Source organism: Balaenoptera physalus (assembly GCF_965194825.1).
Source record: "Balaenoptera physalus genome assembly, chromosome: 13".
Taxonomy (NCBI): Eukaryota; Metazoa; Chordata; class Mammalia; order Artiodactyla; family Balaenopteridae; genus Balaenoptera; species Balaenoptera physalus.
This window is the reverse complement of record NC_138892.1, coordinates 107,003,917-107,030,409: the sequence shown is the minus strand read 5'-3', so window position 1 is coordinate 107,030,409 and position 26,493 is coordinate 107,003,917. Positions and strand designations below refer to the sequence as shown.

General features: G+C 51.7%; 1 protein-coding gene across 1 annotated transcript in view; it reads left to right on the top strand.

The window, feature by feature from the left end:
• Positions 1-26,493, top strand: part of CACNA2D4 (calcium voltage-gated channel auxiliary subunit alpha2delta 4) — an 81,173-nt gene that overhangs the window by 14,869 nt on the left and 39,811 nt on the right. The window contains 11 exon segments of the mRNA XM_082422103.1: positions 272-278; positions 281-348; positions 1,111-1,191; positions 1,888-1,962; positions 5,283-5,369; positions 5,863-5,934; positions 15,951-16,012; positions 17,081-17,148; positions 19,013-19,058; positions 19,132-19,229; positions 20,612-20,705. Coding sequence (XP_082278229.1) covers positions 272-278; positions 281-348; positions 1,111-1,191; positions 1,888-1,962; positions 5,283-5,369; positions 5,863-5,934; positions 15,951-16,012; positions 17,081-17,148; positions 19,013-19,058; positions 19,132-19,229; positions 20,612-20,705 — 758 coding nt within the window.

Below are 26,493 nucleotides of genomic sequence, written 5' to 3'. Positions count from 1 at the left end.
GCCTGGGTGAGCGTGCTCAGGGGCTGGGCCGCATACTCGGGGGCTCTGGGACCCGCTCCAGCTTAGGGCTTCATTCGCTAAGTGACATCAGCCCGGTCCCCTGTCCGGCCTTCCCCCCTCCAGCCTTTCCCCCAGCTGTCTTCATGCAGAGAAGGGAAGCCTCCTTGGGGGATTTCTTCCTCCCCTTGGAAGGCGCCCCTGAGTTGTGGTTGAAGTGGTGACTTGGGTCCCCAGTCTGTGGACACTGCCCTTCGCTCGTCGCCCCTGACAGCTCTCTACCCGCAGGCGCAGAGCCTGGCGCTGCTGACCACCGTGGCCATGCCTGTCTTCAGCAAGAAGAACGAGACAGTAAGTGGCTGCTCGTGAGCGGCTGCCCGGCTTCGAGCTCCGGCCGCTGCCTGGCGTCCTTAGACCTGCGGTTCTTGACGCGGCATCAGAGCCGCCTTGGGAGGGTCTAAGTTCAGGTTCCAGGCCCTGTGCCCAAGTAGCCACGACGGAATCTCTGGGTCGGGAGTGGGTGGGGCAGGGTCCGCCCTTCCCGAAGCTGCCCCGTGATTCTGTTCATCCAGCCTGGCGCTGACCCGCTGCTCTGGACTTGGGACCCTGGCTTGGGGATCAGGGCCAGAGGGGTCACCTGCCAGGCTTCCAGCAAGAGCGCACTGAACCTGCCGGTGTGGGCAGGCCCTGGCTTGTTCGTAGAGGCTCTGGTGGGGGAATGTGAGAGCTGTCCATCTTCCACCTGGCCAGGGAATATCTCCTCGTGGGCCCTGGGTGTTTCAGGGCCCCCTAGATGAGGGGCCCTTGGGTCCCAGTACTTCAGCCTCTCCTATGAAAGTTCATATTTCATTCAACTTTGTATTTCATTTGAATATTACAACTTAAATATTAATACTGGACATTAATCTTCACAGCGGCTGAGATTACTCCTGGGGCCTCTTCTAGTAGGTTCTAGATTTTTATTCCAGGGAGCTCTGCCTAAAATCTAACTGCAGAGGAAAGACCACCTTAGGTCCAAGTGGCTTCCTCTTCAGGCTCTGGAAAGGCCATGGGTTCAGTTTGGCCTCGTGCATGGGAAGCCTTGTCCCCCCTGAAGCTGGCATTTCCTTCCAGCGATCCCATGGCATCCTCCTGGGTGTGGTGGGCTCTGACGTGGCCCTGAGAGAGCTGATGAAGCTGGCGCCCCAGTACAAGGTGAGCCTGGATCAGGCCCCCAGGTAGGGTCACAGGCCCCCCGGGAGCCACCCCACCAGGCTCTGGAGGCTCCCTGCAGGCAGTGCAGCGAAGCCCACAGCTGGGGCGGGGCCTGCGGCCCCCCTCACCCCCGCCCCGATGTCACAGCCCCGGACGTCCTACTCCCCCTCCCAGACACCCCACCTCCAGACATCCCCCCATCCTGCCCCCTACATCCCCCTTCGCCAGACACCCCACCTCCAGACATCCCCCCATCCTGTCCCCCACATCCCACCCCCGGACATCCCGCCCTTAGAGACGTTTGAGCACAGAGCAGGGGAACCGAAACTTGGGCCCCTGGGACGCTTGGTCACAGCAGCTGCGACGTGCTCTGTGGCCTTCGGCACCTCTGTCCCGTCCTGGTCCTCCTGCCGGCCACGCAGCCCCATCCGGGGAGGAGCGAGGTTGTGTAATCAAAGCCCCAGAGCAGTGGCGGGAAGGACGCAGGTGGTGACGCGCGTTGTTATGGTCACTGCCTACTGTAGCATCTGGCGCACAATTCAGAGTGAGCGGCTGGAAGCTGCCCAGCTCGTTCACACTCGCGGCCGAGAAACGGGGCTGTGAGAGGCGGTCTTCCCGCCCGTGGCCCTGCCCCCTGCCCAGCCCCTGTCCTCCTGCACAAATACCCTCTGACCCCATCCATCCCTGTCTTCCTAGCTCGGGGTGCACGGCTATGCCTTTCTGAACACTAACAATGGCTACATCCTCTCACATCCTGACCTTCGACCCCTGGTAGGTACTGATCCTATTTGCCTTGGGGGTCTTAACTGTACGCGATTTGGGGGTAGTTCATAAAGACAGTTAAAACAATGAACACGCATTCAGTTCCATTTAAGAACCCGATGGACTACAAGAAAAAAATTGTCATGGTCCCTGTTTTCACATTGTTTATGATCTAGCAGGAGAGACAAGGCAGAAATACACGAACTGGTAGCAGCCAGTCTCCAGGGAGCCTGTCACGAGTGTGCAGTGTCCCTGGAGGACCCGTCCCCTTCCCCGCTGTCACCCCCTCAGTCGCCCCACGCTCCGTCTTGGAGTCTGACCGTGTGTCCCCAGATCGCCAGGGGCCACCCGAAGGGTGTGAGTGCCGAGTTAACACTACAAATGGCAGGAGGCGTCTCCCAAGAGGTGGGGAGAGAGCTGAGGCTGCCCTGAGGTGGTCTCCCTGAGGATGTGTTCCCGAGGGCTCCTGCCCCCTTCCAGCTCCCTCCATCCCAAGGCGGGGGCTCATGGCATTTTCACCTGCGTTCAGGTGAGCAGCCGAGGCCAGGAGAGAAAGCAGCAGCCTTTTATCTAAGGTTCTGCCTCCCCGGCCGGGGGCTCCCCGAGGCCTCCATCTGTGGCAGCAGTGGCCACACCTCCCAGTGTGGCTGTTGGGAAGCGGGGAGGGGAGTTGGGGTCCCAGCGGCATCGCGACCCTTCCCCTCCACCAGTCTCCTCTGGAGTCAAGGTTGGCACTGAGGACAGCAGCACTGAGGGCGCCTTTCCGAGCGCTCACCTGCCCAGGTGCCATGGAGAGACCAGCCTAAGCCACACTGCCGTCCGTTCGGGTCAGACAGACGCTGAGTGACCAAAGGCACTGATTGAGCTATTTAAGGAAACGCCAGGGGTTCGGAGTTGAGAGAGATCAAGGAACACTGGAGACCACTCCTTCTTCCCAGTTCAGACTCTGCTGAGCAAGCATCTGAACCCATAATGGGTCACTGACCTATACCAGCGGGTCCGGGGGTGGGCAGCCCCAGGGCCAAGAAAATGACTCATTAGGGAAAGAACAAAAATGTTGACCCTGGAGGTGACTTTTAGAATTAAGGGCCACCGGTCCGAAACCTGTCTGTCAGCATCTATGTAGCGTGGATGGATGAATATAGGGTCTCAAGCAACCAACGCGTACTGTGGGCCCATCGCACACCTGACCTAATCATGCTCCGAGAACGCTATCAACAGACATTTATGGTCCAGTTAAGGAAACAGACTTACACAAATGAAACGATTAGAGGGCTACACCACGCAGAACATTATCCCATACAGCAAAGCCGACGCAATGGGATTCCTGCGGAGAGAGCAATCCGTTCATGACAGGTGTCGAGGAGAACGATAGTTGAGTTTAAAAAAGAAAAATAATAGAGGATACGCCTAGTAATAAATTAAAAGAGGGGACAGAGCCATACTTTTGGCCTGAAATCTTTCCATGTCAGTGCCCAAAATATGAGTAATGGAAGCGGAATTATGGTTTTCCTATGAGGAGCCCAGGATGACCTTTCAGGTATCCTCAGGGATTAGGAGATGGCAATGAACCAGGAGGGTCACTTCTTACTCAAAAGCAGCACAGCCCGTGAACAGGAGGGCAGGGCAGGGCTGTTTGTCATGAGAATAGACTTTCAACAGGCCAAGAATGGGAACATCATTTGAGCACAGGCAAGAAACTGGAGACACTTTCTTGAGATAAGAGGAAACCTGCTGAAGCAAAATACACAGTGATGGGGGACTTCAGCCATTCAAGCATCTGTGAGGGGCCTCGTCCTGCTAAATAGAGACCCTCTGCTTAATTCCTAATGACCCTGATGATAAACTATCCTCTTTCCTTTTTTGATCTATCACCAAATTAAACCTGGGGAATGCTGCACACCTAACAGCAGATGACTTGACGATACCTATCTTGGTGTCAGAGAGAGAGAAGTCAGGGCCAGAAGATGATAATAACACTCAAAGAATGTTGATGAATGGTCCTGTCAAGCTGGATGGAGGGCTTTATTGGGCTCTGCGGAATCTGTCTGTCCTTGGCTCTGTCTCTCTCAAAAATTCTATCAACAAGGACTTCCCTGGTGGCGCAGTGGTTAAGAATCCGCCTGCCAATGCAGGGGACACGGGTTTGATCCCTGGCCCGGGAAGATCCCACATGCCACAGAGCAACTAAGCCCGTACGCCACAACTACTGAGCCTGTGCTCTAGAGCCCATGAGCCACAACTACTGAGCCCACATGCCACAACTACTGAAGCCCGCGTGCCTAGAGCCCGTGCTCCGCAACAAGAGAAACCACCGCAATGAGAAGCCTGTGCACCACAACAAAGAGTAGTTCCCGCTCACCGCAACTAGAGAAAGCCCGCACACAGCAACAAAGACCCAACATAGCCAAAAATTTTTAAATAAATAAATAAATAAACTGCACACAAAAAAATTCTATCAACAAGATGAAAACACAGAAGGAGATGCCACGAGGTCTGGAAGGTATGGCTAATACATGAAGGGAGAAAATTAGTATTCAGAAAGTATTCTTCTAAAACAATGGGCTGGAACTAAGAAGATGAAATATATTAGGAATGCATGGAAAGTTGTACAAAATACTCGATGCTCAAGCATAAGATGGAAAAGCTGTGATTTAACAGTGCATCACGAGGAAGGTCAAGGGAATCTAATGGGCTGAAAACTCGGTTTGGCCTGTCAGGCGAGGTAGCTGTCCTGGATTAACAGAATCAGAGGCAGCGGTCAGAGCCGTACGATATTCTGGTCTGCACGGGTCACACCCCACCCCACACTGGTCAGACCCCATCTGAAATAGCGATTGTCACAGGCACTCTGCATCGAGAGTGACATTGACAAGAGAATCAGAGGAAGCTGAGGCATCTGCAAACTGGGAATGTTTAGCTTGGGGAGGTGACGTCTTAGCAGTGACGAGCATCCCCGAAAACCCTCAGGGTTGTCGGGTGGAAGCTCTCTGTGTAGCTCCAGGGAGAGGCCTAGGACCCACGGGTAAAGTCACAAGGAGGCAGATTTCAGCTCTGCATGAGGAAGAGCTTTCTAACAACGAGAGTCCAAAACTAGGACAAGCGTACTCACAACGGGAGCTCCTTGGTGTGTGAGATGCTCTCCCCGAGGCCGGGAGACCATCTGACTCAGATGTTGGCAAGGGCCGCTCTGCCTTGCGGGGAACGTGGCCCGGACGACCGTGAGGAATCGCTGAGGTTCTCTGGGTTATGACTGCACCAGACAGGCTTTCTGGAAGGGCTGGGGCTTGTGTTAACCTCCTGTCTCTCCCCCTGACTGGCCCACTCAGTACAGAGAGGGGAAGAAACTGAAGCCCAAGCCCAACTACAACAGCGTGGACCTCTCGGAAGCGGAGTGGGAGGACCGGGCCGGCACCGTGAGTGGGCGGCCGGGAGGGGGTTGGCTGGCTGGACGGCGGGTCCCGGGGCCACAGGCGCTGAGCTCAGCCCGCTCCCTCAGCCCAAAGCAGAAGCAGTGCCTCTAACGGGCAGCCCTCCCACCGTCCACAGAGAGAGCAGTCTCTTCCTCTGGGGCTGAAGGAGCACACGTCTGTGAGCCCCAGAGTCTGGGTGTGAGGGCGTTGTAGGCTGGCCTGGGTGTGGGAAAGCTTGTGTCTCAGGGCTCGGCCACTGTGTTCCCTCGCCCATCAGCCCACTGGGAGCATCCTCTGAGTGAATTCCAGAATTCCAGCTAAAGGGAACCTGGCAGCAGGTCTGTATTCCCACCTGTACCCTGCTTGCAGGAGAAAGCGGAGAACGCTTGTCCCCAGGGGCCACCGCCAAGCCAGCGCTCGTTGCCTTCGTGATCCAGTGTGAGCCGAGATTCTATCATCTATTCTATTACTAATTCTATTCTCTTTCCCCCTGAAGCTGAGAACAGCCATGATCAACAGGGAGACAGGGTCTCTCTCCATGGACGTGAAGGTTCCGCTGGACAGAGGGGTAAGGCGCTCGAGGGAAAGACTGGGGTCTGCTCCCAGGAAGCAGCGTCATGGTTAACTGGGGTTGGCGGTGGTGACAAAGGACCTGGCTGAATTCGAGCTAAAGCCTTGAGAGTTTGCTGGAGCCTGGAGGGCCCTCGTGGGGGGCCCGGCCCAGCGGGCATCGGCCCCACGGAGCACTGGCCGGGGAGCTACCGCTCTCCCGGGCCTGGTTCCCAAGGCCGCAGAGCGAGGCAGCGGCCAGCCCAGCCGTTCACAAGTCTTCCTTCTGCCCTACGCCGCCTGCCATCTGGCCCTTTTGTCGTTTATGGTGGAAAGGGGGAAAATGACAGTTAATTTTGCCAGTTGTTAGCAGCTCTTGTAAAACATGTTATATGGGAAGAGGTTGAAAATAATTGCTACTCCGTAGAGTGATTTCCACCCATGGCAACCACAGATAATCAGGAACGGGTCCCCACAGCTACGCCATTCCTGTCCCCACAGACCCGCGCACCGCTTACAAAAGACCACTTCGTCTTCTCGTTGAAAAGGTCCCACTGCGTTTGCACTGACGCTGCTTTGTCCCTTGACATATTTGCAAATGTCACCTCCTCCCTCGCGGCCACCCCCCGCATCCCCCTCCCGCTGCCCATCGGCCTCTGCGGAGAGAACGCGGGCATCAGTCGGCAACAGTTAGACCCAAGTTCTTCCACAAACACAGACCTCCGTGGAAGCCTAGCAGGAAAGTGCTGGGAAGGAAAGCAACTCTGCATTCCTCTTAGATGCATGCGCTGGTTTTCCCTGGGACGCGTCTCATTTCTGTGGCATCTGCCTGCTGCTTGTGAGCTCTGGGCTGAGAGGGACTGAGAGGGGCCTCCCTCGGGCAGGCTGGGCAACACCCCTGATGGCCCACCAGGCCCAGCAGGTCCTTCTCTTGATCCAAAAAGGCAGAGGTTTCTTCCACGCGCCTCCACCCTTATCCCAACCGGACTCCTGCTCACGGGCACCAGGGAGCTCGCACCCACCCGGTGCTGCCAGAGCACATCAGGTGGGACCTGCTTCCAGGCTACAATGTGAGTTCCACGCACAGGGCGAGGTCTCACTCAGACCAGCTCAGGAAGGGCTGTGGTTCGCCCTCCATTCTTTGCTCCCAGCGCCGTGTCCTCATGTGGCCTTCACGCTTCTCAAAGCCACCGAGGGATGGTCCTAACCGGATCCAGGCAGTCTGAACGTCTCCTGAAACTGCTGTCTATCCCTTCAAAATGTGTTCATTGCTGTTAATAGACCGTCCAGGTGAAATTTGCAATTTGACAAAGGCTTCCTGGCACGAGGTGCTCTGACATGAAGAAATAGGGTGCTGCTGACCGTGGTCATGACCGTGGTGGACAGTTTCCCAGCACATCGTGTGCACGCCTTACCTCTACTACAACGAATCATGATGACGATGCCAGCTCACATTTATTAGAAGCTGGACTAAGCACTTCATAGGCCTTCACTCACCTCCCATAACCCTGTGATGTACGCCCTGTCCTATCCCCATTTTACCGATGAGGAAATTCAGAAAGCAAAAACTTGCCCAGGGTGACGTAGACCAGCGGTCCCCAGCTTTTTTATACCAGGGACCGGTTTCGTGGAAGACAATTTTTCCACGGATCGGGGCGGGAGGAGGATGGTTCAGGCGGTAATGCGAGCTGTGGGGAGCGAGGGGTACTGCAGATGAAGCTTCGCTCACTCGCCCGCCTGCCACTCACCTCCTGCTGTGCAGCCCGCTTCCTAACAGGCCATGGACCGGTACTGGTCCACGGCGCAGGGGCTGGGGACCCCTGACGTAGACGATCAATCTCCAAGCCTGCGTGTTTGGGTCTGATTCTGACCACACACTCCCGACCACGGCTGTGCAAGGCCTTCCTGTAGGACAGGCCCTGACTTCTTCACTCACTCTCCAGACTTAAAGATTTCCCGAGTCTCTTTAGAGATGCCTTCTGTCCCATCTTTAGATTCACTGTCTTCTCCTCTCCCTCCACCCATTACATCATGACTCAGCCCTCTTTAATCAGTCGTTCCTCTCTTTACTCTCATGCCCGGAAGCTACTGTGCCTGCCCGTGTAGGCGGGACACTTTGCTGGTACGAAGGACGCCGTGGTGGACTCCAGCCTCTCACTGCCCTGGTGACGGTGCCCCTCCCTCAGCTCAGCCCACGTCTACCTTACGGGGTCCTCAGCGGAAACACCCTTCAGGTCTAGGCCCAGGGAGGCTCTCTTAGAGCATTGTGGGAATATCCGTTATCATTCAAGCCATTCTCCTGGCAGGCCAGAACCTGCTTGGTCATTTTCTCCAGGGGATTTTGCATGCGTCCTTATTTCCCAGGGATTAATTCAGACCTTTCTCCATCTCCCCTAAACTCCACAGACAGGCAACTATGGTGGTGCCGCTGAGGACAGTGGTAGCACCCCAGCATGATCAGAGCAGGACTCACAGACTCAAAAACCTGCGGGGCCAGACAAGCCGAGTTCAGGAATGCAAATGAGAGAAGCAGACAAGCCTCAGTGCTGGGGAGCCTGGGAGCCATGGCAGGCTGCAGAGTGTGGGCCCCTCGGAAGGATTTGGCTAGGAATCCATGCTGTTGAATGTGTGCAACTAATTCCAAAAATGTTAGAAACACAATCTGGCCCGGTGTCTAGGGTCTCCAACTTGTGAGGAGCCCACCTGGCCTGCAGGCTTCCTATCTGCTGCTTTGACAGTAGGCTGTTTGCCGCGAAATGTGGGCCAGCGGCAGGTGCCATGATTTCTAAGCCATCAGCAGCGTCCTCATCAGATACCCTAGGACACGTTTAAAAGAACAAACCAGGAAAGCAAAGTATCCTAGGGACCCTTTTGCTCATTCCCATGTTGTTTTGACAGTTTGGAGCAAATAATTAGCAGTGGGGGAGGGAGAGAGGCAGGCAGACGTAGTGGCTTTACCAGCCTTTGGGTTGTTCCAAGGGCCCTGCTCACTCAGGCGCGTGTGTCCACACACCTGCCAGCAGCCGGCAAGGCGCTGAGGGCAGCTTCACCCCACGTTCCTCCACTGCTTTCTAACCCCTGTGCGCTGGCTTCAGGGAGATGGGGTTAAAGTGCTCCGGGGCCCCCCCGCCTCACACTCACACAGACACACACACACACACTCTCTCTCTCTCTCTCTCTTTCTCTCTCTCTTTTTTCCAGCAAAGGGAGGCAGTCTATTAAAGGAGGAGATCGTCAGACACCTCTTTACTCCCAAACCTCTCCAGCTCTCTTCCTGTTAACAGGATTCAGGAACCACCCCCCCTTCTCGCTTCCTTTTGCTTCATCCTTAAAAGATATCTCCAAGCTCTGATTCTAGCCATAAGTGAGGAGCTTGCATTAGACTAACCTTCCCATGGATAATTATAAATCTGGACAAAATATTAAGAAAAACACAAACATTCACAGACACTTGAAAGTGACCCAAAGCAGGCAGAAACAGAGATAAAGAGGCTTCAACCCTTGAATCAAGAGAAGTACACTGGGGCTTCCTTGGTGGCGCAGTGGTTGAGAATCTGCCTGCCAATGCAGTGGACATGGGTTCGAGCCCTGGTCTGGGAAGATCCCACATGCCACGGAGCAACTAGGCCCGTGAGCCACAACTACTGAGCCTGTGCGTCTGGAGCCTGTGCTCCACAACAAGAGAGGCCACGACGGTGAGAGGCCCGCGCACCGCGATGAAGAGTGGCCCCCGCCTGCCGCAACTAGAGAAAGCCCTCGCACAGAAACGAAGACCCAACACAGCCAAAAATAAATATAAATAAGTAAAAATTAAAAAAAAAAATTGGTTAATAGTGTTATAAAAAAAAAAAAAAAAGAGAAGTACACTGGGTGAGATGTACGCTTATATGGCTCTTTCCCCAAAGGGCATACCCCAGTCCATGTGGAATGGAACAGCTAGAATTCAAGCAGAAATCTGTTGTTATCATCTTGAAGTGTCAGAGAACAGAATTTGGGCTCCCAGAGTGTCAGAAAATGAGGGGAGGTACCCCAGAAATGAGGGATTCACAGGTGGGCTGGCCCTAACATATGTATGCAAGTTCCTCCCAAATTCTTGGCTGACCTTGAAGCTACACATCTCCAGGGAGACGCTAGGCAACAGCTGGAGAGCTGAAAGTCAGAGCAGGGACTTCACTGCTTCCTGTGGTCGTGGGGAAAATTTGGAGTCACACCAGGGTGGAGAGGCTCAGTAAACACCTTGGAACTTTCTTTGAAAGCACGGAAGAACTACACCTTGGGAGTAAAGACTATGTCCCAAGGCCAAGGGACTCACCCGAGACCTAAAGACAAAGTTGAAACAGACCCACCCTAACGAAAATGTCATCAAGTCTCTGCAAGCTCAAGGTGGTCAGCCATCATTTATCTGCTGAGTAAAATAGAAATCAACACTCCCTGGAGGAAGACAGTATCTACAGCCTATTCTCCACAATAGCCAGTAGACAAAAGTTATCAGACACATGAAGAAACAAGATGATGTTTCCTTTCTTAGCAAAGAGTTAAGAGAAAAAGCAGTCTTATATGTGATCCATAGATGACCCAGCTATTGAAATTAGAAGAAGGACTTTCAAGCAGATATGATAAATATGCACAAGGAATTACAGGAAAAGATGGTCATCATGAGTGAACAGATGGAGAATCTCAGCAGAGAAATGTTTAGGATTCAATCAAAGAAGCAGAACCACTACAAGTGATATGAATATAGGGTTTTATTGTAGGGGGTAGACCTAATGAAATGGGGGGAGCTGGTAAAAATGTCTACAGAAGGCAGGTGTCTCTGCCTCTAGTCATGAGCTTGAAGTCATCGTAGGTTGGCAGCGCCAGCAATTGGGAAAGAAAACTGGATGAGATGTGGGGGAAAGCAAGAACAAACTGGAACCCATGAGGAAGAACAGGAACCCATGAGGACAAACTAAAACCAGCACCTGTCTCTGTCTCCAGCCACAAGGACGTGGGACCTGCAGAAGGAGCTCGTGCCCTTCACCTGGGCCTGCACGCTCACTGGCTCAGATCTCAGAGAGGCTGAAGGAGGAGGTCCAGTGGCAGCTGCCCGTCCCAAGAAGGGAAGCCAGCAGAGCAGAGTGAGCTGCCGCAGGGCCCGATGTGCCGTACCCACCTCCAGCGCGTAACACGGCCGCGGCTTTGCTCTCCCTTACAAGTCTCATGCAGACTCCTCATCTGGCCAACCCTAATTTGGAACCATACAGGGAAGTGAGTCTGAAAAAAATGTAATTCCAGCTTAGCTGATTTGACACAGTGTAAAACCAGCACAAGAACCAAGTGGAAATTCTAAAACTGAAGAGTACAACATCTGAAAGGAAGTTTCTACAGGGTGGAATTAACAGCAGATTGGAGGGGAAAAGGACGGTGAATGTGAAGACAGATAGAAATTATCCAATGTAAAGAACAGAAAGAAAAGTTTTTTAAAAATTATTCCTCAGTTACCTGTGGGGTAATATCAAGTGGTCTAACATATGTCCTTAGAGTCCCAGAAGGAAGGAGAAGGGATGGAACAGAAAAAAGTATTTGAAAAACTAATGCCCCAAATGTCCTGGGTTTAGTGAAAAACATCAACCAATAGATGCAAGATTCTCAGCAAAACCAAGCAGAATTAAAAAAAAAAAAATCCACACCTAAACACAACATAGTCTACCTGCTGTGAATCAGAGATAAGGGAAAATCTTTTTTTTTTAAATAAATTTATCTATTTATGTATTTATTTTTGGCTGCGTTGTGTCTTCGTTGCTGCGTGCGGGATTTTCTCTAGTTGCGGCGAGCGGGAGCTGCTCTTCGTTGCAGTGCAAGGGCTTCTCACTGTGGTGGCTTCTCTCGTTACGGAGCACAGGCTCTAGGTGCGAGGGCTTCAGTAGTTGTGACACGTGGGCTCTAGAGCACAGGCTCAGTAGTTGTGGCGCATGGGCTTAGTTGCTACATGACATGTGGGATCTTCCCGGGCCAGGGCTTGAACCCGTGTCCCTTGCATTGACAGGCGGATTCCTAACCACTGTGCCACCAGGGAAGTCCTGGGAAAATCTTTTTTAAAAGCTAGGGGAAAACAATAGTAAGAATGATGGCTGACTTCTCATCAAAAACAATAACGTATGTTTTTAAATACCAAAAGAAAAAACTGTCAACCCAAATTTCCATATATAGAGGAAATATCCTTCCAAAAAGAGGTGAAATAAAGACAGATAAAAGATACTCTTTTCAGATAAAAGAGATCAGAGTTCATCACTAGGAGAAATGCTTAAGGAATTCTTCAGGCAGAAGAAAAATGACACAGATGGAAACTCAGATCAACACAAGGAAATGAACAGCATTGGAAATGGTAAATACGTGGGTGAAGTTAAAACTTCATTCATTTTTTAACTTCTCAAAAAGACAACTGACTATTTAAAGCAAAAATGTTGACATTGTATTGTAGGGTTTGTAACTTGTAAGATACATGGCAACAACCGCACACAGCGGAGTTACCCCTTACATGAACAGATTAAAGGAAAACACCACATGGTCATCCCAATTGATACTGAAAGAGCATCTGACAAAATTTAACTGGGAACAGAAGGAAACTTCCTCAATCTGATAAAAGCCATCTGTGAAAAAGCTCACTTTTAATGATGAAAGATTGAACACTTTCTCCCTAAGGCTGTGAACAAGGTAAGGGTATCTGGTTTCACCACTTCTGTTAACACTGCACTGGACTTTCCAGGACCTATCTTTGTAATAAGGCAAAGAAACAAAATAAAAGGCACAAAAATCAGAAAGGAAGAAGTAAAACTCTCTTTGTTCACAGTAAGATGATTGTTTACATAGACAATCCCAAGAACCTGCAAAACAACTGCTGGAACTAACAGGTAATTGAGCAAGTTCACAGAATACAAAGTTAATATTATAAAAATCAACTGTATTTTTATATATAGGAGCAAACATTTGGAAAATGAAATTATTTTTAAGTTCCAACTTCAATAGCATCAAACAATATAAAATACTTAGGAATCAATTTAACAAAGACATATACAACCTCTACATTGAAAATGACATAACACTGCAGAAAACATGTCAAAGAAAAAAATTAAATAAATAGAAAGATATAACCATGTGTATGGGTTGTAAGATCAATACTTCTAAGATGTCCATTCTCCCCAAATTGATCTATAGATCCAACACAATCCCAATAAAAAGTTGAACAGACTTCTTCTAGACATAGAAGACGGTGATTCTAAAATTTATATGAATATGCAAAGGACCTAAAATGGTCAAAACTGTCTTGAAAAAAAGAACAAATTTGGATGATTCACACTACCTGATTTCAAAATTTACTACAAAGCTGCAGTAACCAAGCAGAATGGTATTGACATACGAATAGACAGATGGATTGATGGAATAAACTCCAGAAATAAACTCACATGTCATCAGTAGATTTTCAGTAAAGACACTTTGGCAAATCAATGGAGAAAGGAAAATCTTTTCAACAAATGGTGCTGGAACAACTGAATAAATGTATGAAAAAAATAAACGTTGAGACACACTCACACTGTACACAAAAATATTTGAGATGTACCATAGCTCTCAATGTAAATGCTAAAACTGTAAGCCTCCTACAAGAAAATGTAACTGAAAAGTCTTCACCACCTGAGGTTATGCAAAGATTTCTTAGACAGAACACCAAAAGCACTAAACATTAAATAACATTTGATAAATTGAACTTCATCGAAAGGCACAATTAAGAAAATGAAAAAGCAAGGCACAGACTGTGTCCAGACTGTAAAGAACTTCTCCAAATCATCAACAAAAAAAGACTAACAACCCAACAAAAATGGGCAAAATACTTGAGCAGACATTTCACGAATGAAGGAACAGACATGACCCACAAGCCCACAGAAAGATGTTCAGCAACTTTAGTCATCAGGAAGATGCAAATTAAAACTACTTTCATACCCTCGATCATGGCTAAAATTTAAAAGACTGGGAACACCAAATTCTGGCAAAGATGTGCAGAAACTGGAACTCGTACATTGCTAGTGAAAGTACAATAAAATAACTTTGGGAAATTGGCAGTGTTTTATAAAGGCAAACATAATTCACCATATGACCCAGCAATTCCATTCCTGGTATTTACCAAGAGAAATGAAAACACATGTCCACAAGAAGAACGTTCACAGCAGCTTTATTCGTAATAGCCCCAAACTGGAAACACCACAGATGACCACCCGGGGGGGAACATAGAAGCAAACCGTGGTGTGTCCACCCTGGAGTACTTACTACTTGGCAGAGCGAAGGAACACACTGCTGACACGCTCAGCAGCACGGATGGGTCTTAAGGACATTACCGACACAAAAGGATATGTGACGTGAAAACAGGGACACCTAACTTGCTGGGATGGAGCTCAGAACAGAGCGCGCCCATGGTAGGTGCGGGGATTGAAACCGAAGGAAGCAAAGAGATTGCAGGGGATGCAAACATTCTGTATCTCCACCACGGAGGTAATTACATGGCTGTGTACATTTATCAGACTAATGGAATGACACACTTAGATGTGTGCATTTCACCTTTTTCCTCCATTAAAAAAAAAGAGAGGGAGGATGGAAACAATTTTTAAATGCTCTCCAGTTCCAGACTCAAGCCAGCCCCACTTGGAGCCCATCTCCGCCCTCGCTGGGCCCCAGCTGCCCCATAGCTCCCAGGGCCTCCCCCAACTGCCAGAAGGTCTGCCTGAAGCAGCGGGGGCAGGGGGGCGTCACGGAGGAGGAGGCCCGTGCTGGGAACTGATCTTTTGGGTTTGGTCCGCAGCTGGTTTCCTATAGAAGCAAAACTTTTTTGTCACCTTCTCCCGCCATGTCCCCTGCAACATCTCACTCCAGTTTCCAACATGGAAGTAAAAAAGCCGGAAAGAGGTGAAGGGAGTAAGAACAGCTCCCGAGCCCAGTACAGTGTGCAGCGTTCAGCTTTTCCGGAGGCATCCGCTGTGTGCGCGGACGGCACAGCCGCAGGGCTTCGGAGCCCGGCGTGAGCCCTGCTCTTCCCGTACCGGCCCGCTAGAAACACCCTCACCACCTCCCAGTGGCCTGTGCAGGGGATGCTCCCGTTACTCCTGACTTACAAGCAAGAACGGCGATGCCCGGGTGAAGCCGCTTACCCAGGCGCACACAGCCTGTGAGTGGCCGGCTTGGCTTAGACCAGGTCTGTCTGATGCCCTTGCCCGTCCTTAGCCACTGTGCCCCCCTCCCCACGCCCTGACTTGTGCAAATTCAACTAAACCTAAAAATGGTAGCTTTGAAAGGAAAGAGCAGCTGTCAAGGGCACCGTGGCCTGAGGGGTCTGGACTCCAGAGCCGGGGTGGCTGTAGGGGGGGCGTGCAGGTGGCTCGTACAGGTGTGCGCTCCAGCCGGCAGCCTTTTCTGGTCCCACCTGAACCACAGGCGCTGCCCAGCGCAGGGACTACCAGCCACCCAGGCTCTCTAGTTAACTGACATTTACTAGAAGTTGAAACTTCTACTCCTGAGTCGCACATGTGGTGGCTTGTGGCCCCGTATGGGACAACGCAGGTCTGGACCGTGGCCCTGCAGTCAGACACACCCACAGGGGCTGCAGCGTGCTGGTGGGAGGGGCTCTGCCTGTGGCGTCACTGAGAGGAGATGTGAGGGGGCGGGGCTGGGGGGATGTAAGAAGTGGTGGAGGAGCACCAGGTGTCAGGTGGGAGGGAGGAAGGGGATGGTCGGGAAGGAGGGGGTGGTTGGGAGGGAGGGAGGGGGATGGTCGGGAAGGAGGAGGATGGTCAGGAGGGAGGGGAGGGAAGGGAAGGAGGGGCATGGGAGGGAAGGGAGGGAGGGGCATGGGAGGGAGGGAAGGGGATAGGAGGGAGGGAGGGGGTGGTTAGGAGGGAGGGGGAGGGGTGGTCGGGAGGGAGGGGGAGGGGAGGGAGGGAGGGGGAGGGGAGGGAGGGGAGGGATGGTTGGCGCTCCCTCCCCAGCAAGCACCTTTCCTGGTGCCTCTTTCAGAAGCGAGTTCTTTTCCTGACCAACGACTACTTCTTCACGGACATCAGTGACACGCCTTTCAGGTGAGGGGCCGGGTCCTTTTTGCAGGGGAGGGATGGGTGCAACATGAAAGCCAACAGCTCAGGTGGGACTTTCAGGTCTGGGGGTGGATTTACTTATAGGTAGTTGGCAATTTTGTGGTAACAGAAAAAGACTCGGGTCTGCATTCTGAGGTTTACACCTGTTTTGCCAGTGCAGCCCGGTATGCAGTATAGCCTGGTGTGCAGGGCCTGGAGCTAAACTGCCTGGGTTGGAATCCCAGTTCCACCACTCACAGGCTGTGTGGCCTTAGTCAGGTTTCTTAACCTCTGTGCTTTAGGTTCCTCATGTGTAAAATAGGGGTAATAATAGCTGTCTTTTGGCGGTGCTGGGTGGATTAAACGACATGATCTACCTAGAGATTTAAAGCAATGCAATCATAAGCAATTGTAAGATGAAAGATGGGATTTGAAGATCTCTCAGGTTCCCTCCCACCACATAAATATTCACTCTAGTATCATACAGTTTAGGGAACAAATGGGGCTTCTCTCTGAATTACCCATTTCTCAGTGAAGGGTGGTTCCCAGCGCTGACTGCGCCTGGAGCACCTGTGGGTCCTTGTAACATTGCCAGCGTCCAGGCCCTCCTTCTTACCTTACTGGGAATTCCCCGGGGTGGGCCGGGCGCTCGTACCCTGTAAAGCCCCCCGACCCAAGTGGTTCAGGTATCCAGCCAAGGTTCAGAATTGATGCTCTTCCCGACGAAGGCATGGTGGGATTCTCCAGGCAGGAAGGGCCTCCCAACTGTGGGACGCGTGGGACACAGAGACCTCTCCCCGTCCCTGGGGGCCCCGATAAGTCCAGGGTGAATCTGCCAAAATGAGAGTGGAGGGGGCCCTTGTCCTGTCGTGTCCAGGGTCCTTCCCAGGAAAGAGGCTGAGGACAAAACAGAAGTGCTGCCTGGGTTTTGGAGGGGACGCCGAGGGCCAGGGCGGGAGGGGGCTGGCTGTGCACCCTGTCGTGGACGTGGGAGGCTCGGAAGGTCAGAGGACGAGGCTGGGCGGGGCCGGGCACCAGCTGGTGGTGAGCCGGCGTCCTTCACTCTGCCGACAGTTTGGGAGTGGTGCTGACCCGCGGCCACGGCGAATACGTCCTCCTGGGGAACACGTCTGTGGAAGAAGGTGGGTCGGCCGGCGCCCAGGACTGGCGGACAGTTCAGAGGAAAACTGGCTTCTCCGGGAAAACGGGGCTGGGCCATCCCGGCAGTGGCTCTGCGGGCAGGGCTACGTGGCCAGAGGGGCCTGGCGTCCCAGGTTCCAGGGCCCTCAGGGTCCGCTGGACAGTCGCCACAGCCCGCGGCGTCTAAGACCTGCCAGACAGGTGGTCAGGTTCCGGGCCGCCTTGCCGGACGGGGCGGGCCACGGGGCGGGCGTTACCTGTCAGACCATCCAGAGGGAAAGAAGAGGCCTGGGAGGGTGAGTGGGCAAATCCGTAGCCGTTCGCTGGGGCTGCCCCCAAAAACTGGCCGGCTTCTCTGTTCTGGGAGCCCTGCTCCGCCCAGCGCCTCCGGGGCAGGGCCCCTCCTGCCCCTCCCGGCTCCCACAGGCCCTGGGCTTGCGGCTGCCACTCTCCCATCTCTGCCTCGGTCATCACACAGATCCTCCCTTCGTGCGTCTCAATTTTCCCTTCTTATCAGGACACCAGTGACCTCATCTTAACTTGGTTACATCTGCCACGATCCTATTTCCAGATAAGGGCACGTCCACAGCGACTGGGGTTGACACTTCACACATCTTTGGGGGACACAATTCCACCCATAACAGGGGGCCTGTGGGATGTGAAGGGGGATGGGGGGAGGGGCGCTGCAGGAGGATGGGAGAGAAGCCCTCCACCCCGACCCGCCCTGACTTGCAGCTGCCCGGGCGCCCTGGGAGAACAAAACCCACGTGGACCCTGGGACATGTCAGGAGGTCCTTGGACGAAGCGGCCACAGCCCTTGAACCTCACATTCTGTCCTTCCATTTCCGACCCTTGAATCATCGCATCCCCCCGTCTTTCGCCTCCATCCTGCTCATTCTCACTCTCCTGGAAACCACACCCGCAGGTCTTCCTTGCTCTGACCTTCCCCAGAGGGATCTTTCTATAAATCCAAACTGGACAGTGCCGCGCTAAAGACCTTCCGTGACCTCCGGCCCCTTTTCGTCTCTCCTCGCCCGAAGCTTCAGGGTCTGCCCTGGGCTGTGCTGCCCCACCCTCTGACCCCAGCCCACCCAGACGCATCTGCGGGTCACTTTGCCGGGAGCTGTCTCAGGAGGAGTGTCCCCCAGGCTCCTCTCACGGCTCGTGTCCATGACGCCAGGACACTGTCCTTCCCTGTCTCCCACTGTCCCCCCAACAACCAAACCCCCTGGGCCGCCTCCTTCCTTCCTCTTCCTCTCTTCCTCTTCCCCGACGTGCCCAGCTGTCACCACTGCAGGACAGAGGGTACGTCCCTTACCCTCTCTGTGGTGAGACCCACCAGGCGTCCAGGGGCTTCCGGTGGGGAAGGCTGTCGCCCCTGAGCTGTCCGCCTGTGTCTGTCTGTCCAGCACCATGTTCAGTGACTCCACAGAGGCCCTCGACATGTCCATCATCCTTTCCTTCAATTAACAGACCTTAACTGAGCACCAGCTTATCTTTGAGCGCCAGTGGGCGCACAGGAGGGCATTCGTCCATTCAGTCGGTCGACAAACACGTGCTGAGCACGCCGCCACAGACACGCAGGGCCCCGGGGCTCGGTTGGGTACAGTGAAGCCAGGCAAGCCGAAGCCTCCTTGAGGGCGATCCCATCGGGCGGGGTACAGGAGGCAGTGGGAAGGAAGGCGTTTCGGAAGCAACATGACAGTGACAACGGCAGGATCTGTGCTGACCCCGCTGTCCTGTGGGTTGAGATTCCGCTCTGCCCGAGAACAAGGCAGGACATGGCCCGGCCCTTCCCCGATGCTGCTTCTAGAGCACTCGGTACGCAAACTCTGGGCAGTGGGTGAGCGTGGACTTTGCTTTCAGGCCTGCACGACCTGCTTCACCCGGACCTGAGCCTGGCCAGCGACTGGTGAGGACAGGGGCTCGGGGCGGGGGAACCGAGCAGGCTGTGGGCTCTGGGTAACGGGCTCCGTGGGTTCCAGGATCTACTGCGTCACGGACATCGACCCCGAGCACCGCAAGCTCAGCCAGCTGGAGGCCGTGGTCCGCTTCCTGACCAGGCGGGACCCAGCCCTGGAGTGTGAGTGCCTCTCCGGCCCCGGAGCTCGGGACTCTGTGGGGACAGTGGGCTGGGCGGCGGGCGGGGCGGTGGGAAGAGGGGCCCCATTTGCAGACCTCACGATGGCTTAGGGAGAGCAGGGAGTCCCCGAAGGAGAGGACAGAGCCAGCCTTACCGGGGCCACGCCGGTGACTGAGAGCGCTGGGACCTGCAGGGGCACAGGTGTGTCCCCACGGCAGGGAGCGGGGTCTCTTAAGCGTCTGTCACCCAGGCACTGTTAAGGCTCCCACAGTGAAGGATGCTGGCCTGCCCATCAGGTCCGTCCTCGCCCCCAGCCAGGAGCTGACACTCTGCTCCCTCAAGTCCTGTCTCTTGGACGCTGTGTCTGTTGAGTGTTTCCTAAGCCGGGTTCCCAGGTGACCCCAAGTCCCTGCACTAATGCAGCTGGGGAGTCACAGGGCCACCCTCCACGTGGTCCCTCTTCTTCCTCTTTGGAAGGAGGCACGGGTCATCCTGTCCCATCAGTGTCCCACCCGGGAGAAGACCCCGCGTCCCGTGCCAGCCTGACAAGGCCTCATTCATTCATTCATTCATTCATTCCACCCACAAGTCTGCGCCGGGCCTGGGGGGGCAGAGGGGCAGTGAAGCTACCAATGACCCACAGGCCAGGCCGTCGTGCCCACGGGGTCTGTGCTCTAGGGGAGAAGACAGGGAACCGGGAAGCGGCACGTGTGTCGATGCAGGGGTGTAAGGCCGTGAGTAGGTGCCATAGGGGGAGAGGGGGCTGCTCTAACCGTGGTCGGGGGCCCCTCGTCAGGAGGCGTCACTGCAGCTGAGGACAGAAAGGAGCCACCGAGTGGATCTCCTCGGGGGTCATGAAAACGTTGCGCTGTGGAGGTGAGGGCTGCCCGTCTCTGTGCAAGTGTAAATGCCCAGACTGCACGCTATCGGTCGGGTGTGTGCTGTGTGGATTTCACCGCAGTGAACGTAAAGAATCGTGTTAGAGAGGCGGAGGGAAAAGGAAGGGCCGTCCACGCAAGTAGGGGGCGGGATCATCCGGACCAAGGTGTGCGCAGGCCCCGGGCAGGTTTAGGCGCCCGGGAGGCGAGGCCACGACGGAGCCCAATGGTGGGGGGGGGGGAGGGGGGAGGGGGGGAGGGGAGGGGAGGACGGCTGGCGGGTGGGCCTCCTGGTTTCATGGAGCCCAAGAGCTGGAAAGGCCTGGCAGTCCCTTGGTTCTGCCCGCACGGTGGAGGCTGAGGATGCGGCCTCCTGGCCCCCTTAGCCGACCTCCTCCAGCTCGAAGCACGTCTCGTGCCTGAAGTTCAGGGCCCCTGAGTGGGGGTGAGCTGAGCTCCCGACCAGGGGGGCAGTAAGAGGGTGGTCTCCGTATTTTGCCCCAGGCGACGAGGAACTGTTGCAGGAGCTGCTGTTTGACGCGGTGGTGACGGCCCCCATGGAGGCACACTGGACTGCACTGTCCCTCAACACCTCCGAGTACGTGCTGGTGGGGCTGCGGGTCCCGCCCCTGGGGTCCCTGGGCTGAGGCAGGGCCTCCCGCTGTGTCCTTTGTCCTGAGAGGAGGATGGGAAGGTGTGGGAGTGACGGCCCTGGGACAGCAGGGACTTGGCAAAGCTTCCACGAGGGCCCTGCTGCTGCCGCCTCCCCTCCCATTAGCCAAAGGGCCCGGAGGGAGCGGCTCAAGCCGACTGGGGCCTCGTTTCCAGCAGGGGAGGTCGGCGCCCCGTGCAGTACAAACGTGAGTCCTAGCCCCGTGGGTTTCCTCTCTCCCTCTGCTCTCCTTCACCTGGGGCTCTGGTGCTTAGCAGGAAGGTAGAAAGAAGAGATGAATGGACGTGAGTGTGTGAGCACGTGTGTGCATGTGAGTGCCAGGAGGGTGTAAGGTACTAATGAGGGGAAGGACGCAGGGGCCACACCTGTTCCTGAACAGTGAGAGTCAACTTCGACATCAGGACGACGTCAGACCTCTCCTAGTGCTGTCCTCGTGAAAACACTGACAGAATCTTATAGGAACAAACACCTGTTTAAAAAGCAAGATGCAGAACAGTGCCTGGTGGTACGCTACCATTTCTGTTAAAGGGGGAAAAACGTAATATAGGGGAGTGTGTATGTATAAACTATCTATGGAAGGCTATATAGGAAACAGTTCTCACTGGTTGCTTCTGGTTAGAAGAATGGGTAACTGAAACAGGGATGAAGGGACACTTTTCACTATATAACTTTTTGATACCAATTTGAGCCATGTGACTGTATTATCTATTCAAAATTAAATAAAACTAAAGAATGAAGAAGAATACAGAGGGCCAGGCACTGTTCCAAGTACTTAGTGTACATTAAGCCTTTTGATCCTCACAACAACCCTACAATATAGGTCCTATCATTATCCCCACTTTTCAGATGAGGAAACCAAGGCAGAAGAGATAAGTAACTTGCCCAAGGTCATCTGCCTCATAAGTGGCCGAGCTGGAGTCAAAACCAGGTAGCCTGTTTCCAGGGTCCAGACTCTTGGCCCCTGTACTGTCCTGCCTTCTACAGTGGGGGCTGGCTCACTAGGTTTGGAGAGAAGACACAATCTTTATCTTTCCAAGTTCAGAAATTAGCTGAGTTTTTAATGTTGGGAAACATTGAGAACACATATTCTTGACCAGGGAAAGAATATTTCAGGAAAGATGACCTGGGGTCATCAAAACAGCATGGTACTGGCAGAAAAACAGAGACATAGATCAATGGAACAGAATTGAGAGCAGAGAAATAAACACACACATATGTGGACAACTGCTGTTTGACAAAGGAGCAAAGAATATACACTGGAGAAAGGATAGTCTCTTTAACAAATGGTGTCAGGAAAACTGGACAGCCATATGCAAAAAGAAAGAAAAGAAACTAGACCACTGTCTCACACCATACACAAAAATCAGCCTAAATGGATTAAAGACTTTAATGTAAGACCTGAAATCATAAAACTCCTAGAAGAAAACATAGGCAGTATGAAGTTCATTTGGAAGAACAGGCAAGAATAGCCAGGGATCCCTGGTGGCGCAGTGGTTGCGAATCTGCCTGCCAATGCAGGGGACACAGGTTCGAGCCCTGGTCTGGGAAGATCCCACATGCCGCGGAGCAACTGGGCCCGTGAGCCACAATTACTGAGCCTGCGCGTCTGGAGCCTGTGCTCCGCAACAAGAGAGGCCGCGATAGTGAGAGGCCCGCGCACCGCGATGAAGAGTGGCCCCTGCTCGCCTCAACTAGAGAAAGCACTCGCACAGAAACGAAGACCCAGCACAGCCAAAAATAATAAAATAAAAAAAAAAAAAGAATAGCCAGGAAAACGCTGAAAAAGAAAGGCAACGAAGGAAGGCTGGTCCCACAAGATAGTAAAACGTTGCAGAACCTCTGCAATTTATAAAGTGTGGTTTTGACACAGGAATAGACAGGCAGACCAAGGGAATGGAAAAGAAAATCCACAAATTCATCTAAATGCATGTGGAAATTTAGTGTATGACAAGGGCATCATGTCAGACCAGGGAGGGAAAGATGGACTATGTAATACTAACCGGTTTGAGAGCCATCTGCAGAGCAATAACGCTGTATTCTTTCCTCACACCGTATACCTGGATAAAGTCCAAATGACTCAGAGATTTAAATGTAGAAAATGAAACCACAGAAGCGCTAGCAGAAAACATGAGCCAGTTGCTCTACAATCTAGGAGTGGGGAAAGTTTTCCCAACGATGGCTCAGAATTCAGAAGCAATAAGGGAATGACTGATAAATTTAACAACATAAAATGTTTATTTGGCAAAAAAACACACAAACAAACATGAGCAAGGTGAAAAGAGAAATGACAAACTGGAAAAATGTTGGCAACTTAAAAAAACAAAGAAAAAGTGACTGTCCCTGTATTATATATTCGTGATCGATAACTTCAACAATAGAGAAGTGAAAGACCAACCACCAACCACTTACGGGGAAAATGACCAAGAGACAGTTCGGAGACTTCATGCAGCTAGTCCTCAGTTGTATGAAAAAGTGCTCAATCCAGCTCATAATAAAAGGATTGCAAATTGAAGGTGGACTGAGGTTGTACTTGTCACTTAGACTGACAACCATTTACGTTTGTTGACGGGCATTGTTACGAGACTGTGGGGAATCAGACACTCTTGTGCGCTGTTGGTGGGAACGCAAAATGTTTCAAAGCCTGTGGAGGGGAATCTGACAGTATCTGCCAAAGTGACGTACGCACTTACACTCTGGCCAGCAATCCTGCTCCTGGGAATGAATCCCAAAGACATACACGTGAGCTATTCGTTACAGCACTCTTTGTAACAGTAAAAGATTGGAAATAACCTAAATGTCCATCACTAGGAGCCTAGTTAAATAAGCCCTGGTGGATCCACCTAATGGAATACTATGTAGCCTTGAAAACTGAGAACTATATATATTGCCATGGAAGGTCTCAGCAATGGAGAAAATTGTGTATAATAACACCCTGCTGTTTATCTAAAAGAGAAAATGCAAATATATCTTCGTTGTTACTTACACCGTATATAAACATATATATGTATGTACATATATATCTACATATTTTAATGGAAAAGTAACCAAGCAAACAAAAAAGGTTACTTGTAGGAAGAGTGAAGGAACAGAGGGATGGAGACAGAAACAGACTTCTGAATATGGCTTATTTTGCATATTTGACTTTGGAACCATGTAAATGCTTTATATCATTATAACACTAAATTTTAAGAAATAAGCTCTAAAAATCTGAAAGCAAATGAAACAAATAAACCTGGCTGTGTATCAAGCTCGTGCAATAACCACACATCGGGGACTTCTTTCAAGGGACTTGGAAACACAGAGCTGTAAACACTAAACAAATAAAATCTTAAAAACTGTGTTCAATAAGCACGTTTCTAGAAACCATATTTATTGGCACTGTTATTCTCAAACTACATGGACAGACAGATCACATAGTATTGTTAATGTCATTAGGGACAAGGTTTTCAACCAACGAGAAAAGAGGTGCAAATTTTTTAAATCAAAGGAAGTTTAGATGGGACCCTAAATATGAGTTGGGAATACCAAGAACTCATGTATTTTCCCTGAAAGAAACAAAGGGGGGCCTTGTCCACTGAAAGGACCGACCTCAGTGAACACCCCAGACCCAGCTTGTGGACTTGCAGTGTCCGCTTTAAGAAGTTCTCACTAGAATGAGCCAGTGATCCCTGGAGAAGTGTCCGATTCCGGGTCAGGGGCAGGGGGTGGACAGAATGAGCTGGGGGCACCTTGTCACCCCAGGAGCAAGTCACCAAAGACTAAGGAGGTTTTGCCAACAGGACGTCGGACACGCACCGAAGGGGCTCTCACCGGCCAGACGAGGGGCAGTCAGAGCAGGACCACTGGTAACAACTGCAGTGGGTGAGAGCACATTAAACGTGCTAAAATCCTGTGTGCAAAGTAATACTGAAGGAACAATCTTCTTGGTCATCTTTGGAAGACGTTAGGAAACCAGTTCATACTTGTACAAACTGGTGAAGAAACAGAGACACAATTCTTTATCCTGCCTCTTCTTACAAATTATGCCTCAGGATAAACAGATAGTGAGGAGAAGTTTTTCTTTAGTCAAGTATAAATAGAATAAAGAAGAAACCAAGGGGACTTCCCTGGTGGCACAGTGGTTAAGAATCCGCCTGCCAATGTAGGGGACACAGGTTCGAGCCCTGGTCCGGGAAGATCCCACATGCCGTGGAGCAGCTAAGCCCATGCACCACAACTACTGAGCCTGTGCTCTAGAGCCTGCAAGCCACAACTACTGAGACCGCAAGCCACAACTACTGAGCCCACGTACCACAACTACCGAAGCCCATGTTCCTAGAGCCCGTGCTCCGCAACAGGAGAAGCCACCGCAATGAGAAGCCTGCGCACCGCAATGAAGAGTAGACCCCACTTGCCGCAACTAAAGAAAGCCCGTGCGCAGCAACAAAGACCCAACACAGCCAAAAATAAAAATAAATAAATAAATAAAATTTACAAAATAATCTAGTGGAGGGTCTGGGGGTGCTGTAGATGACAGAGGATTGGCAAGGATGGTAATTGTTGAAGCCGAGTTGTGGGTGCAGGGTTCTCATTAGCTAGTCTCTCTACTTTTGAACAGAGAATTGCATAGGGAAGCTTGTCAGAGATGCACAGGGGCATAGGTCCCACCCCCAGAGACTCTGGTCTCTACACCACCAGAGGGGGGCAGCCCCGTCCACACCCCACACCCTTTCCTCAGTGATTTTCCAGACTGTGGACCAGGCGTTCCAATCCAGCTCCAGGTACTGTCAGTTGACAGTGCACCGTGCAGCCTCCAACACAGAGTCGTTAGGCGACCCCAGCAGCCGCAACATCTGAGCCTCGAGGAAGAAATACTTCCCCTTGGCAATGCTTTGGATATTGCCTACTTTATACACTCACTAAAAAACACCGATCTAGACACTGAGAGAAATCGGGTAATAGCCTGCAATGAATTGGGCTGGGGCAAGAATATGAAAAAAGTTAGAAGTGATGAAATAAAAGCCATATATAATAAGCCCACAGCTACTGGTGAAACGGTGAAAAGTTGAAAGTTTTTTCTCTAAGATCAGGAAGAAGACAAGGATGCCCACTTTCACCACTTCTATTCAACCTAATAGTGGAAGTCCTAGCCATAGCAGTCAGGCGAGAGAAAGAGATAAAAGACATCCAAATTGGAAAGGAAAAAGCAAAACTAACTCTATTTGCAGATGACATGATATTATAAATAGAAAACCCTAAAGACTCCACACAAAAATACTGTTAGAACTAATAAACAAATTCAGTAAAATTGCAAGATACCATTTCAATTTCAATATACAAAAATCAGTTGTGTTTCTGTCCACTAATAACAAATTATCAGAAAGAGAAATTAAGAAAACAATTCCATTTACAATCGCATCAAAATAATAAAATAATTAGGGATAAATTTAACTGAGTTGAAAGATTTATACACTGGAAACTATAAGACATTGATAAAAGAAGTTGAATGTCCATGGATTGAAATAATTAATATTGTTAAGATAGCCATACTACCCAAAGCCATCTACAGATTCAATGCAACCTCTATCAAAATCCCAATGTCATTTTTTCACAGAAATAGAAAAACCAATCCTAAAATTTGTATGGAACCACAAAAGACCCTGAATAGCCAAAACAATCTTGAGAAAAAGAACAAAGCTGTAGGCGTCGTGTGCCTTGATTTCAAACTATATTG